At 49.8% G+C, this 14273-nt stretch overlaps 2 protein-coding genes across 5 annotated transcripts; one reads left to right on the forward strand and one right to left on the reverse strand.

The window, feature by feature from the left end:
• The first annotated feature begins 118 nt into the window (after positions 1–118).
• On the forward strand, positions 119–7613 carry MCM7 (minichromosome maintenance complex component 7). Of its 4 annotated transcripts, none has more exons than XM_019717630.2 (15): positions 119–275; positions 1455–1534; positions 1877–2041; positions 2194–2318; positions 2394–2574; positions 2890–3027; positions 3346–3495; positions 3679–3793; positions 3889–4020; positions 4267–4350; positions 4583–4976; positions 5256–5339; positions 5981–6149; positions 6921–7030; positions 7206–7613. In XM_019717630.2, the coding sequence occupies exons 1-15, from the start codon at positions 245–247 to the stop codon at positions 7405–7407; spliced, it is 2160 nt and encodes a 719-aa protein (XP_019573189.1). In that variant the 5' UTR covers positions 119–244; the 3' UTR covers positions 7408–7613. The 4 variants fall into 4 exon arrangements, with proteins under 4 accessions (XP_019573189.1, XP_019573190.1, XP_074184606.1 ...); XM_019717631.2 differs by lacking the exon at positions 119–275 and adding an exon at positions 729–876; XM_074328505.1 differs by lacking the exon at positions 119–275 and adding an exon at positions 744–821.
• An 866-nt stretch (positions 7614–8479) lies between these two features.
• COPS6 (COP9 signalosome subunit 6) lies at positions 8480–11235 on the reverse strand. Its single transcript, XM_019717637.2, is given in 11 exon segments — positions 8480–8733; positions 8856–8956; positions 9054–9146; positions 9239–9353; positions 9430–9477; positions 9765–9827; positions 9928–10016; positions 10335–10466; positions 10671–10796; positions 11018–11078; positions 11081–11235. Coding segments are annotated over 11 exon segments (1035 nt in total). The 5' UTR covers positions 11147–11235; the 3' UTR covers positions 8480–8592.
• Between the last annotated feature and the right edge of the window lie 3038 nt (positions 11236–14273).

Below are 14273 nucleotides of genomic sequence, written 5' to 3' on the forward strand. Positions count from 1 at the left end.
CGCACCACCTCCCCGTCACTCAGCCCAGGCTCGCTAGGTGATTGGCGGAGGCTGGAGCCTGCGGTGAGTGGGAGGGACGGAGGGCCTCCTCTCGGATTGGCCCGCTCGCAGCGGCGCCGGTCACGTGTTGGGCGACGTTTCGCGCCAATTTCGGTTGGTCAGCCACAGTCCGCCGCGCGGACGTTCATTGCTATCGAGGTGATCCTTGAGCCCGCTAACTGCTGCCGTAGGGCTCTCGGCAGCGATGGCACTCAAGGACTACGCGCTCGAGAAAGGTGAGGGTCTGCAAGCCTGGGAGGGGCGTTCTGCGCGGGAAGCGTCCCGACCAACACCTGTTGGTGTGAGTTGGCGTCCTGGAGGGCCGGGCTCAGCGCGAGGCCAGACCCCGGGCCGGAAGCGGTGGAGCTGAGGAAGACATTGCCTGGGAGGCACGTGCAAGATTAAGGTCGGAGAAGACCTGGTGATCGTGCCCGGGAAAGAAGTGGGGCGGGGGAAAGCCGCTGGGCTTGGTGGCTCCAGTGGGGAGGGTCGCGCCCAGGAGAGACCGGGACCTCAGGAGACCCTGTCTAAGGCGCAGTGTTGAGCACTCCCTGGCTCACTTTCATCCGCACTCTTAGGCACTCCGAGTGCCCGCGTCCGGCAGAGACGCGCCGAAGCTCCGGGGGCGGGCGGGCCTGGGCCGCTGCGCGCGGGGATTGGCCATTTTAGGCCAACCTCCAAGCGGAAGTGAAGGCGGGCGGAAGTTGCGCGGCGCCTCTGGAGGGAGTGTCGTGTGTAAACAGTGTCCTTCCGCGCGGTGGCCTCGGAGAGAGCTACTGAGGGTTGGGGAGAGCCTGCAATTGGGAGTTTTAGTGGGAGGCTGAGAGGAGATAACAGGTGGGACCGAGTGGCCTTGGACGAGCTGGCCAATAGTCGGAGGAGCTCACGCCCTGAGCGGAGGAATCCCGGGCTGTGAGGCGGCGGCATCTGGGCCCATGTGCTTCTTTGTTTACTAAGAGCGGAAGCAGTGGCGGGAGAGGGGGGTGGGGTGAAGGATGGGCCTAGTGGCAGAGATTTAGGGGAACGAAAGAAAAGGGGGAATCTTCCATACGCATGGAAGAAAAGCTGAGAACCTTGAAACCTGAGTGTGTTGCTGGGAGTGGGAGGCCTTTGGGAAAGGGCACTGAGATTTCTAAGGCAGAGACTGGAATTCCCCTAGGGGAGGGTATTGGGTAGTACTCTCAACTGTCCGGGGCCCCTAATTATTCTCTAGTTAAAAACTGACTCGTGAAAAGGAGTTCTGCCCAGTTTGGAGAGGATTATGTAGGGCTATTTAAATGTTCATGTGACTAGTTTGTTTAAATGAAATGTTTTAAATGGAAGTGAGTTTCTTAGATTTCTTATCAGAGTGGTTTGTAGTAAGGTATCTGAAAGAAAGGAAGGTTGATTCTCATGATTTTACATTTACTTTATAGAAAAGGTGAAGAAGTTCTTACAAGAGTTTTACCAGGATGATGAGTTTGGCAAGAAGCAGTTCAAGTATGGGAACCAGTTGGTAAGTCTACAATTAGGTAGAGGGATGGGCTGGTTGCTTACAGGAGCTGTAAGAAGTGGCCTGACTCATTTCAGCAAGTCCGTTTGTAAGTGACGTGTGTTGACTGCCATATGGTACGCCAAGTGAATATACTACATTTGTGATAAGTAAAGTGTTTTTAGGAGTTGGGAGGCTGTCCTTTGGTAACTGAGAAGTGAGTATTGCTGTCTCACACTGTTCTTTTCTTGCCTTTGGAAGCCTGGAACCTGTATGCTGAACTCACGGTGATAATGTCTTTGCATGTAACACTGGTGAGCATGGTAAACTTGGTTCTGGGGTTTTGCTGATTCTTCCCCACCCTAGGTTCAACTGGCTCATCGGGAACAAGTGGCAATGTACATAGACCTAGATGATGTGGCTGAGGAGGACCCTGAGTTGGTGGACTCAATTTGTGAGAACACCAAGCGCTATGCAAGGCTCTTTGCTGATACCATACAAGAGCTGCTGCCTCAGTACAAAGAGAGGGAGGTGAGTGCAGGAAAATGCAGGGCAAGGAACTTAGATTTCTGTCAGGAAGCTTCTAAGGCTTTCTGAACTGAGGAAGGGGGCAGTAATTTCTGCCTGGTGTTCTTTATGCCCCATCCTGCCACTCATTTTTCCTGTCTTCTGTCTACCTGTAGGTGGTAAATAAGGATGTTCTGGATGTTTACATTGAGCACCGGCTGATGATGGAGCAGCGGAGCCGGGACCCTGCGGCTGCCCGAAGCCCCCAGAACCAGTACCCTCCTGAACTCATGCGTAGATTGTGAGTGGTCTCAGTGGGGAAGGACATGGGAATTTGTCCTTCAGGACCTTGCTAATGACTGTTTTTTTCCCTTAGTGAGCTGTACTTTGAAGGCCCAAGCAGTAACAAGCCTCGTGTGATCCGGGAAGTACGGGCTGACTCTCTGGGGAAATTGGTGACTGTGCGTGGAATCGTCACTCGTGTGTCTGAAGTCAAACCCAGAATGGTAGTGGCCACTTACACTTGTGACCAGTGTGGGGCAGAGACCTACCAGCCGGTATGTTTGGAGCAAGGAACAGGAACACACTTAACTCTGTTAGTATTTTTTGTAATAGTTTTGTGTGCTGATGCTGATCTGTTATTTTCTCTGTCGTGAAACACAGCTGTGTGTATATTTCTCATCCTTTTTCTGGTAGGTAGTAGTTTTTCCATCTGTTCTGTGTTCTTGATGCTTATCCATGTTGACCCAGAATAGTTCAAGATGTTTTTGACAATTTATGGTATCTGCTATCAAGAGGAAATGTGATTTAAGTGACTGACTCTAATTGGCTCATTTGCTTCTGACTCTCTTTGGTGTTTTCTTACACCCTAGATCCAATCTCCCACTTTCATGCCTCTGATCATGTGCCCAAGCCAGGAGTGCCAGACCAACCGCTCTGGTGGGCGGCTATATCTGCAGACACGTGGCTCCAAATTCATCAAATTCCAGGAGATGAAGATGCAAGAACATGTGAGTTTGGGATATGTTGCCCAGGGAAGGTGGAGCTTGAGAGTCCATTCAAATACTGTACTCACTCACTGGGTGGAAGAAAGAACAAAAGAAGAGCTGAGGCAGAGAAGTCACCTAGATCAGGAGGGAGGTTTGACTGAAACTTTCTGATTGAGCTAGGAAGAAGTAAAGGAAATCTCCACTTCCCTTCTCGTCTGGCTTATTTTCTGAGGCTGGGCAGGCCGAGAAATAGAAGAGTGGGATACGTTGGCAAAGGGGTTAAGTCCCTGGAGACTTCATGTTCCTTTCTCCTTGTCTGTGCACCCTTATCCCCTGTAGAGTGATCAAGTGCCCGTGGGAAATATCCCTCGTAGCATCACGGTGTTGGTAGAAGGAGAGAACACACGGATTGCCCAGCCCGGGGACCACGTCAGTGTCACTGGTATCTTCTTGCCAATCTTGTGCTCTGGGTTCCGACAGGTGGTACAGGTAAGAAAGGGAGTTTAAAATGAGGAGGAAATACTCCCTTTTCTCCCTTGCCCACATCCACAGAGAATACTATCAACAACAAAACAAAATACAACAAAGGATTTGTTAGGAACTCCTGAGGGACTCATGTGGATGGGCAAGTTAAAGAGACTTCATTCATATCCTGGTCTTTTCCTGTTCAAGGGTTTACTCTCGGAAACTTACCTGGAAGCCCATCGGATTGTGAAGATGAATAAGAGTGAGGATGATGAGTCTGGGTCTAAAGAGCTGAGCAAGGAGGAACTGAGGCAAATAGCAGGTGAGGGGCCACAGGGGAGACCGGAAATGGGAGTTTCTTCCTAGCACTTTTTCCTTCCTAGCACTTTTTCCTTCCTAACCTTCATTTTCCCACAGAGGAGGATTTCTATGAAAAGCTGGCAGCCTCCATTGCTCCGGAAATATATGGGCATGAAGATGTAAAGAAGGCGCTGCTGCTCCTGCTGGTGGGAGGTGTGGACCAGTCTCCTCGAGGCATGAAAATCAGGGGTAAGAGGAAATGAGACGGAGGCTCGGGGTAAGGGAATACATTTGGGAGAAGGAAAGGATGACAAGAATTGGTGTCCCTATACGTCACAAAATAAGAGTTGGCATCTTGGCTTCATGGGCACAGGGAGGGATCAGAAGAAACAATGCTGAGTATGGGAGTAGGGGCAGACCTCAAAAGTATTTTTCTGTTGTTGGACAACTTCCATGAAAAAATAAGTCATATGGGGGCTTCTTTTCTTTCTTCAGGCAACATCAATATCTGCCTGATGGGGGACCCTGGAGTGGCTAAATCTCAGCTGCTGTCTTACATTGATCGCCTGGCCCCCCGCAGTGAGTAATCAGATCCTGAAAGAGGTGAATGTAGCAGATAGGGATAGCACTACCCCGTGTTTATTCTCTTCCTTGGGGGTTGAGGCAGGAGATGTTGCCAGTGCCCCCCCCCGCCCCCCCCCCCCGAGCTTTCCCCAGAAGGTTTGGGTGGGTAGGTACATGAGTCCAGTGCAGGCCTCACCTCGCTGTCCCCATTCCTTGTGTCCTCTCTTTTCCTGACCCTGCCATTCAGGCCAGTACACAACAGGCCGAGGTTCCTCTGGAGTGGGGCTTACAGCAGCTGTGCTCAGAGACTCTGTGACTGGAGAACTGACCTTAGAGGGTGGTGCCCTCGTGCTGGCTGACCAGGGTGTATGCTGCATCGATGAGTTTGACAAGATGGCTGAGGCTGACCGCACAGCCATCCACGAGGTCATGGAGCAGCAGACCATCTCCATTGCCAAAGCAGGCATTCTGACTACACTCAATGCCCGCTGCTCCATCTTGGCTGCCGCCAACCCTGCCTATGGGCGCTACAACCCTCGCCGCAGCCTGGAACAGAACATACAGCTTCCTGCTGCGCTCCTCTCCCGATTTGACCTCCTTTGGTTGATCCAGGACCGGCCCGACCGAGATAATGACTTACGGTGAATGAAGCTCAACACTTGAGACATCCCTTAGGAATGATCTAAAGGGAGGGAGGGAAGAGAAATTGGAAAGCACTCCAATTCTCTGCCTGTGGATACTGGTCCACAGTTCTTAGGGAAGTGGTGGGTCAGGGCTGAAACACATGATTTCCTGGAAAAGTTCGTCCCTGCCACACTGTGAGGAGACGGTGGAACTAAGGGGAGAAGATACAGAGTTGAGGCACAGGGTGTGTGTTTATAGCACCAAAAAGTATTCCTCCTTGCCTCCACTCTTCCTAGGTTGGCCCAGCATATCACCTATGTGCACCAGCACAGTCGGCAGCCTCCCACCCAGTTTGAACCTTTGGACATGAAGCTTATGAGGTAGGAGAGCTGGGTAAGGACAGGTGTGCTCCACCGGTCACCATGTGTGTGTCCTGAAAAACTTTCAGTCTTAGGCTGTACATGTTTCACTACCACTCTGCCCTCTTGTGTCCTGGGTCTGAGAACACTTGAGTCTAGGTAACCCCCATCTTGGCCACACAACACACATCTGAACCAACCTTTCACACCATTATCCTGACCTGACTGGTGAGGCAGGTTCAGATTTGAGGCAAAGCTGGATCCTACTCCATGGATACTTGATGAGACTAATTTCTCTGCGCGGCCCCCCAGTGACCCCTCCACTTAACTATTCTCTTTAAACAATGGTCTCAAAGTGAACAAAATATATTTCTGCTGCTTTAGCTATACATGTTCAGAGGAGGGGACTTGATCATCTCTAGTAACATGAATATGTCTTATTCATGCATAGGCCATTTTCCTTAAAAGTTGGAAATAATTTGAAAAGCACCATTTAGATAAATCCATCAGTGATACTCAAGCCACGCAAATAATCACTAATTTTTTTTTCTACTTAAAAGTTCCCACCTACCCCCAAGAGTTTTCTTAAATGGGAAACTTACACAGAAAAAAGCCATATTCTCCCCATCTTCCTTTTCTGCTTTGCCATGAATCTCCTGCAGACGTTACATAGCTATGTGCCAGGAGAAGCAGCCCACAGTGCCCGAGTCTCTGGCAGACTATATCACAGCAGCGTACGTGGAGATGAGGCGAGAGGCTTGGGCTAGTAAGGATGCCACCTATACTTCCGCCCGAACCCTGCTGGCTATCCTGCGACTGTCAACGGCCCTGGTGAGTTCCCGACCCTTTGTTCTGCTGGAGGGGTGGTCTGCTTTGACTTACTGGGCAGCCTGCCTTAACATTGTCCTCTCGTTGCCGCCTGCTTCCCACTCCAGCCCTGCCGGGGCTAAAGTGCTGACAGTGCAGATAGTGGTCCTCTCCGTGCTACCGCACTGTGGGTACTTGCTGCTCCAGCAGGGCACACACAGCATCCATGGAGGGAAAGGCCTGGCTTCTCAAACCTCACTGCCGGTGTGGGAGGGGTGAATTTCATTCCCCTTGTCCTAAATCCTGTGTTAGAAACGTTCATTTCTGTCCTCACCTCTTGGACCTTAGTCCTGGGGGCTCCAAAGTGCTGTTCGTGCAGGTAGTGTGATTACCTGACCTACTGCTGAGCTAGCACTTCCCGAGCCCCAGGGACACAACCTCTCTGCCAATCACCTGCTAGGCTGAACTCCCCAAGCTCCATCTGTCATGGTGGGGAGCCCAGTGGAGTTCAGAAGGGTCTGGTCTCCCTCACAGGACAGCTGAACACCGGGACTGGCCAGTGTTGAGAGGCGGAGACTTGGGCAATTGCTGGACGCTGCCCTGGGCATTGCACTTGTCTCGGTCTGACAGTGCCGGCCCCACACTGCGGATGTTTGCAGGGGAGGGTAGGGGGCCTCCACCTGTTTTGTGCGTAGGCACCCCATGAGTTGCCCAGCCTTAAAGCTGAAACACGGGGGTCCCCTGACTATTCCACTCCCCTCCTCCGGTTCCCATCTCTCCCTACCTTCCCCTTAGGCACGTCTGCGAATGGTGGACACAGTGGAGAAGGAAGATGTGAATGAAGCCATCAGGCTAATGGAGATGTCAAAGGACTCACTTCTGAGTGACAAGGGACAAACAGCTAGGTGAGTGGTTTAATGGAGAAGGAAATCGGGAGTCACCTTGACTTTCCTGAGCAGACCACTTATCCTTGTGGCTTCTGCAATCACATGTATGATTGCCTCAGAAGTCCACTGTTCTGACATGTTGGGTGCTCTTGTCGGTAGCCTGACCTTAAACATCCACACTTGTTTCCTTCAGGACCCAGAGACCAGCAGATGTGATATTTGCCACTGTCCGTGAGTTGGTCTCAGAGGGCCGAAGTGTCCGGTTTTCTGAGGCGGAGCAGCGCTGCATATCCCGGGGCTTCACACCTGCCCAATTCCAGGCAGCTCTAGATGAGTATGAGGAGTTAAACGTCTGGCAGGTTAATACTGCCCGGACACGGATCACTTTTGTCTGATTCCAGCCCACTTGAGACACTGGGGCCTACTCTGCATACCGTGCTAAACACCCCCCTTCCTTAAAGGTCTAACGATGCCCATGAGGGGAAAGGAGGACACCTCTCGCCCTCGTTTTCCTGAGCTGCACTTGTTTTATACATTCCTTTTGCTAATAAAGTGTGTGTAGATTGCTGCCTTCTAGTAAAACTGGATATTGTACATTTTATAGATTCATTTCTTATTCCTTTTATGTTCGTCTTCATTTACTCAATAAATGTATTAAGTACCTACTCTCCGTGCCAGATACCAAGACAGACAGTGGGAATGCAGCAAGGAATGAGAACCCACTGTACAGCCTGTTGCACTGGATCTCCACTCAGATCCCTTGCCTGCTCTTACTCCCTTCTAGATTCAAATATATATTGAGTCTATTGCTGTGCTCCCTTCTAGTTCTGGGGATACAGTGGCCACCTCTTGCGTCCCCAAGTACAACTTGAAAGGCCTGGTTAGGGGATGAAAATAAAGGGAGGGAGGCACAAGTAATTGCATAGAACAATCTTCATGTTTACACTACCTGGCCTCATCTCTAAAATGACATGGACACTAGTACCTGCCTCCTAGGGCTGGCTGAGGTGCCTGCTAGGTCAGGTACATTTTCTGTAGCCAGCACTCAAACATTAGCAATAATTGGGAAATGTCCCTCTTGGCAATACTCAGTGCTCGCTATAGGATCAAGACTTTCAGTTGTTCCTCATAGAAATGTGCTTAATATCCCGCTCCCTCCCAATCTCCCTTTTTGTGTGTGAAAAACTAAGCTTAGGAAAGGGGTCATTGGTTTACAGGGAGATACTAAAGAGCAAAACCCATTGCTTAGGTGGAAACAGAGCCTTTGGCTCAATATAGACAGTCTGTCTACCTGACCAGACTTGGGGTCACTTCAAGTGGCAGTGAGTTCCCAACCACTGAAAGGTGTTGAGAACATAACTGATAATAAAATGGGACTCATGCCTCTGAGCAAGGCTGGAACCAAGGGCCTTTAAGATCCAAGTTGAGAAACCTATGTGGTGCCTAACAGAGGACAGAGCCACTGGAAGGGGTGCTGAGGGGGCACTTCCCTTTTATTAATGATAGGTTTCTCTAAGGGGAGTGTAACACCTCTCCCCTCTGGGACAGTCCTGACCTCTGCATCATCTCTTCAAGTACCCTCAGAAGAAGAGCCCCCGCATCCGCCTGCCGATGCCTTGTCGGTCATAGAGGACGTTGAACTTGTTCACGAACTGGTTCATGGTGTTGCACGTTTTGGTGATGGTGCCCAGGTAGGCCATGAGCCCCACATCATTGCATTGCTGGGAGGGAACAGAAAGATCCAGGTCCCTCACAGCATGCCCAGGGAACACCTGAGTCCTATGTCCTGCATGCAGAAATGACAGCATAAGCCCCACCCACCTTCCTGGGTTTTAACACTCACATCATAAAAGTCTGTCTTGAACTTGTCTGTGCTGAGTACCGGGAGGCAGTGACATAAAGCATAGGCCTCCCGCAGGATCTCGTGGTTAAAGGGGACCTCTCCTAAAGGTACAAAGAGAGGCTGCATTAATGTGGATGCTGTCACTTCCCCAGGAGGGAGTAGAAAAGTGGTAGGAATGCCAGGGAGAACCCGTCCTACCTGCTTCAGAGGCTTTGACATACTCCAAGATGAGCTTGACGCGACTGTGCAGCATTTTGATGGCACTGTGCTGTGCTATCAAGTGTTCAGCCACTGCAGGGGAGCAGGGACAGGCCATGGTTGAAAAGGCTTGTAGTCACACCTTCCACCCCCACTTCCAAGTATGCCCCTCCAGCCTCCATTACCCGTGGAGTTCTCTCCACTGCCTGTTGCTGTCATTCGGGCGACATGGTCTACACCAATGCGTTCAGCTTCCTCTGTAGCCAGAGTGTAGGTCAGTTCAGCAAACAGCATTGTGGCCTACAGGGCACATAGGGAGAGTCAAAAGCAGGAAACATCAGGGGCAGGATCTGAGGGTTGAAGGGTAAGGCATTACCTCTCCATTGATTATATCGATGACAGACTCAAAAACGCTGACAGGAAGCTGTAAAGAAGAGATGGAGAACAGCTCTTAAATCAAATTCACCTGAAACTGTACTATGTGCCAAAAATTGGGATTGGCACTTTCACATTGAAGAGCCAATGAAGGACAGATTATCACTGTTTTACACATAAGAAAATGCAGGTTTATCCAAAGACACAGCTGATAAATGGCAGAATGAAGATTGAATTCAACAGAGATGTCATACAGTAAAAGATAGCAGGGGATGAGTATAAAAGCATAGCGATAGACAGGTATGACCAAATGGGCATTGGGTCAGTGTTACTCACATCCGTGTGCTTGGTCATAGGGTTCAACTTAAGAAAGAGGGGGCTCTCGATGATCTCACACACCTGGAAGAGGGGGATGATGGACAAGTGTCAATGCCCATATTTCTTCTTTCCCTCATCCTCTATTCTTTATCCCAGCGTGCACATGTGTGAGCACGCATACCTGCTTATGGACGTGGATGTCAGAGGGGTCAGGTGGCCCGCCGGTGGTGTACCAACCCAAAAACTCCAGCTCCTTGAATACCTGTTTAACTGGAGAGGAAGGGGCCAGAGCACAAAGTATTTCTTTAAACCATCCTTCCTGAATTTGAAGCTCCTGGTATATTTTCACCAGCTTCTCCCCTCCCCCTCAAATCCTGGCTCATTTTAGAATGGTTATTTTCTCCTCTCATCCTTCACTTTTGTGGGGCAGAATACCTGAATATGTTCTTTTTCTGAGATTTCAGGTACTCTACTTTCCCACCTTTCTCATCCCATGTCCTGTTTATTTTTCCCCAACCCTCTCCATCTTCCCCACTCTGCTTTTGTTTTTCCTCCCACTCCTCTCTTCCACTTCTAGTCCCCTCTCACACTGCTCCTCCTTGGTGTAATAATATTCCTTGTCAATGATAATCTTCTCTTCCACGGTGTGTGACAGCAGCTCAAAGGAGTTCATCACCTCGATATTTCGGCCCTCCTGCTTCCCGATCAGAGCCCCAATCACTGGGGAAGAGAAGGACAGATAGGGGTAGGAGTAAAGAATCCCAAAACTTACCTAATCATTACAGGCAGAGGGTGTGAACCAAGTACAGGGGAAATGGTGATTTGGCAGAGGAAGAATTATCTTAAGGAAAGGAAGGAGAAAAGACCACTGTTTGGTGGAGGTGACCAACGACAGGAGGTTGCAGAATTAGGCTGAACACTCACCCTGCATAGGCCGCCCCTCCTGGGAGCGCATGCGAATCCAATGGTCTGAGATATTGAGAATGACCAGGGGATGAAGAGCAACTGAAACACTCCCAGTTACTCCGGAAGCCATCACGCTGGGGACTACTAAAGGTGGAGGAAGAGGAGAGTGAGTGAGACTCCGGGCCCACACCCTCCCCAGGAGACGGGAGTGGGAGATGGCAGAGCCGGGCCATATATCCCTCCCGCAAGTTATCCCAGGGAGCGATGTTACCGTCCGCCCTCCTGACCTCTCCTGGGATCCAGGAAGGCGGCCTTAACGCACCTCGAAGGCCGTCTCCGGGAGCCGCCCCCGCGGGGCCCGTTACCTGCTGCATCCACCTCCATCCCGCTGCTCCCCCCAGTCCCGTTCGCCGCAGCTGCCGCCGCCGCCATTTTCCCCGCGCCCGCCGGCCTCGGCCCCGCCCCCTTCCCGGCTTCCGTCCGGGGCGGCGCATGCGCAGCGTCCCCGGGGCGCGCACCTTCCCTGGCGCAAGGCAGCGGCTGTCGTACCCGCCTGGTGTCCTCCCGCAGCCCTCCGGCGGCAAAAGTCCGACGCCCGCATGGCCCTGAAGCCGACAGATTTTCGTAGACCCTGAGCCAGCTCTCGTCTGCGGCTGACCTTAAGCAAATTACTTAACCCCACACCAACCTTTCCGTCTTCGAAAGCAGAATTCGAATAAGATTGCCTAGTTCCTAAGTCTATTGCGGAATGAATGAAATGTCATGTTATTGCCCTCAGAATAAAATCCAAGCTGCTAAGCGCGGCCTGCAAGGCCCTGTATGATTCGGCCCCTGCTTGTCAATGGGCCCTGGCCTTTTCTGCCCCCTGGTCCCCATGTTTCAGCCACACTAGCTGTCACATCTGTTCCTTTAACACGCCCCACTAACTCAAGGGCCTTTTGTCATGTTCATCATTATAACCCCTAAGACAACACGGTACCTGACACGGGTACCTAAATAATTTTTGAGTAAATGGATGAATAATTTGGGCTGGAGCCTGGTCTTGAGTAGCTCTCTGCATGTCCTATCTTTCCTCCTCCCAAATAATGGTATTAACAACAGTACTAGGCGCATCCCCAGCATTTCCTAACCCCTTCCACCCTCCCTGTACTCTCCATTTCCATGAATCTCACCTCTGGCAAAGAGACCACTCCAGCCCTCTCTCCACTCTTACATGTAAGCAAATTGTGTACACTGCCTTTCCCCCTTCTGCTGCCCCAACATGTCTGGTTGGCTCTTTTAATATGTGTCTGTACCCCACCCAAAATGTAAGCTCTAGAAAGCAGGTAGAGACCTGTTTCTTGACCCCGCGAGCCTACTCTGGTGCCCAGGACTAGCAGGTACCGGAGATGTTTTCTACTGATAATAATAACTTACATGAATTAAGCAACCTCTCCACTTAGGAGCCTGGATAAAGGAAAGTTGAAGGGCCAGCAACACTCAAAGGAAGAGGCCTGAGAAATCCTGCAGGGATAGGGGTCTTCTGCCCAAGGGGAAGTTGAGAAAGAGTTTATCTCATTCTAATGTCCAGTGAAAAACATTCCAGCCAACTGAGACAGTTAAGGAACAAAAGCATATAGGCCATTTTAGGGAAAATGAGGTCAGAAAAATCTATCTCTTTTACATGATAGGCAGTGTTTAGGAGTTTCTCAGTTAGATTGAAGGCTAAAATAAAGACAATTATTCTAGGGCTAATAAAGTTAACAGTTTGTGTTGCTGTTTCACACATTAAAGTACTTCTTTGTCTTTTGGTGTTTCAAATGCTTTTGAAACTGCTCAGATAATTATACAACCCATAAAACAGTGGTTATTGTGAAATTCAAGGATGATTTTGAAATTGAATCAGTTGATTATACATGCTTTGGAAGTAAGCTCACTGAGCATTTCTTAAAAGTGCATTGTATCAAAAATCTACTACGAAAAACTCAAGTTGAAATTGTGTTAAGGCAACTTCTCCCACAGTTCTCTTTGTGCCTTCCACCAAAATTAAACAATGCATCATTTTCTTGTTTTGTTAACTTTTCCTTCCACAGAGTGGAGATAACTTGGCTGGTGGGGAATAGCTGCTCAGAGAGTCAGCAAAGAAGATACCAAGGACTGAAGTGAAGGCCCTCCAGGAAAGAACACGGACTGAGTCACCGATCACTTTGAATCTGTGGTGTTGTCAAGAAATTCTACTCTTTGGGGTCAGTGGTTATCCATCCATCCATCCATCCATCCATCCATCATTCATTCATTTACTTAACAAATATTTAGGAGTGCCTACTATGCAACAGGCACAATTCCAGGTGCTGGGGTTACAGCACTGAACACAACCAAGTTCTGATTTCATGAAGCTTACACTCTAGTTGTAAGAAACAGACAATAAGCACACATAAGGATATTAAGAGGGATTTGAGGGGTGGTGTTTTACATGGAAGGGAAGACCAGAATGGAGTAAGGGAGCAAGGTGTCAGGATACCTGGAGGAAGAGTATTCCAAACGGAACAAGTGCGAAGGTCTTCAGGCAAGAGACTGCATGATGTGTTCCAGGAATAATGAGAAAGTCAATGACTGGAGCTGAGTGAGGGGGCAAGTGGGGACTGAAGGACTGAGATGAAATGAAATCAGAGAGGTAACAGCGTCAGATCATGTGAGGCCTCATGAGCCATTATAACAACTTTGGCTTTCAGTCTGAAGAGACGCATGACTTGATTTGACTCAAGGCTGTAAAGGGTCACCCAGTCTGATGCATGGAGATTAGACGGATGGTGGGGACATAGAAGCCTGGAAAACTGGAGCTATTGTCCTAATCCAGGAGAGAGATGACCATGGTTTGGACCTGGGCAGTAGAGGCAGAGGTGAGAGATGACTCAGGCCTGCAGCTAGCCACATGCCCTGGTGTGTAGTGGAAAAAGTCTCTAGTACGGCAGCTATAGTCAGTAGTACTGTATAGCATATTTGAAAGTTGTTAAGAGAGGAAATCTTAAAAGTTATCCAAAAAAAGAAAAGAAAAGGATGTCCCTTCTAAGCTCACGCTGGGTTTCAGTCCCCACTTGCCCCTTCACCCAGCTGCCCTGGACAGGGCAACACCTGTGAGTCCTGATTGAATTCAGGATACATTTGGAAAGTAGAGTTAATAGGATTTGCTGACTCAAGGACGCTTGGGCCTCAGGAGAAGCGCATGAATTTGTAGTAGTCGGTTTGCAACAAGGTTGTGCTGGTCTGTGTGTCAGCATGCATATGGAGCGGGGAGAGGTGTTCACATGGAGGAGTTTCAGTGCTGGCAAATCCAGCCAGAGCTGCTGCCTAGCTCAGGGAGCCGTGGGATGGGCTTGCTAGGCTGCGGTGGTGCTAGATCTGGACGACAAAGAGAACGTTAAGCGATCCTCCTCCCACCTCCCTGCACCTCCTGGGTCTAAGGTGTTCCCTTTCCAGGTGCTGGGTTATTGCTCTTCTTCTATGGCCACAAAATTGGTGTGTCACATCCCAGTAGCTTTTTCTCCAATTATCCCCTATTTGCATATAGACTTTTTGTCCAGAAGGGTCAGGTGTGAGTGAAAGAGAGCATTTTTATAAAATTTGCAAAGACCATTATACCCT

This window comes from Rhinolophus sinicus, linkage group LG03 (genome assembly GCF_036562045.2).
Source record: "Rhinolophus sinicus isolate RSC01 linkage group LG03, ASM3656204v1, whole genome shotgun sequence".
Classification (NCBI taxonomy): domain Eukaryota; kingdom Metazoa; phylum Chordata; class Mammalia; order Chiroptera; family Rhinolophidae; genus Rhinolophus; species Rhinolophus sinicus.

Bases quoted from the DNA above. Each gene is read 5' to 3' on its own strand.
- MCM7 (XM_019717630.2), top strand. From the start codon at position 245: ATGGCACTCAAGGACTACGCGCTCGAGAAAG. The intron at 3,794-3,888 runs GTGAGGGGCCAC...ATTTTCCCACAG, and splicing joins GGAACTGAGGCAAATAGCAG to AGGAGGATTTCTATGAAAAG. The intron at 4,977-5,255 runs GTGAATGAAGCT...CACTCTTCCTAG, and splicing joins GACCGAGATAATGACTTACG to GTTGGCCCAGCATATCACCT.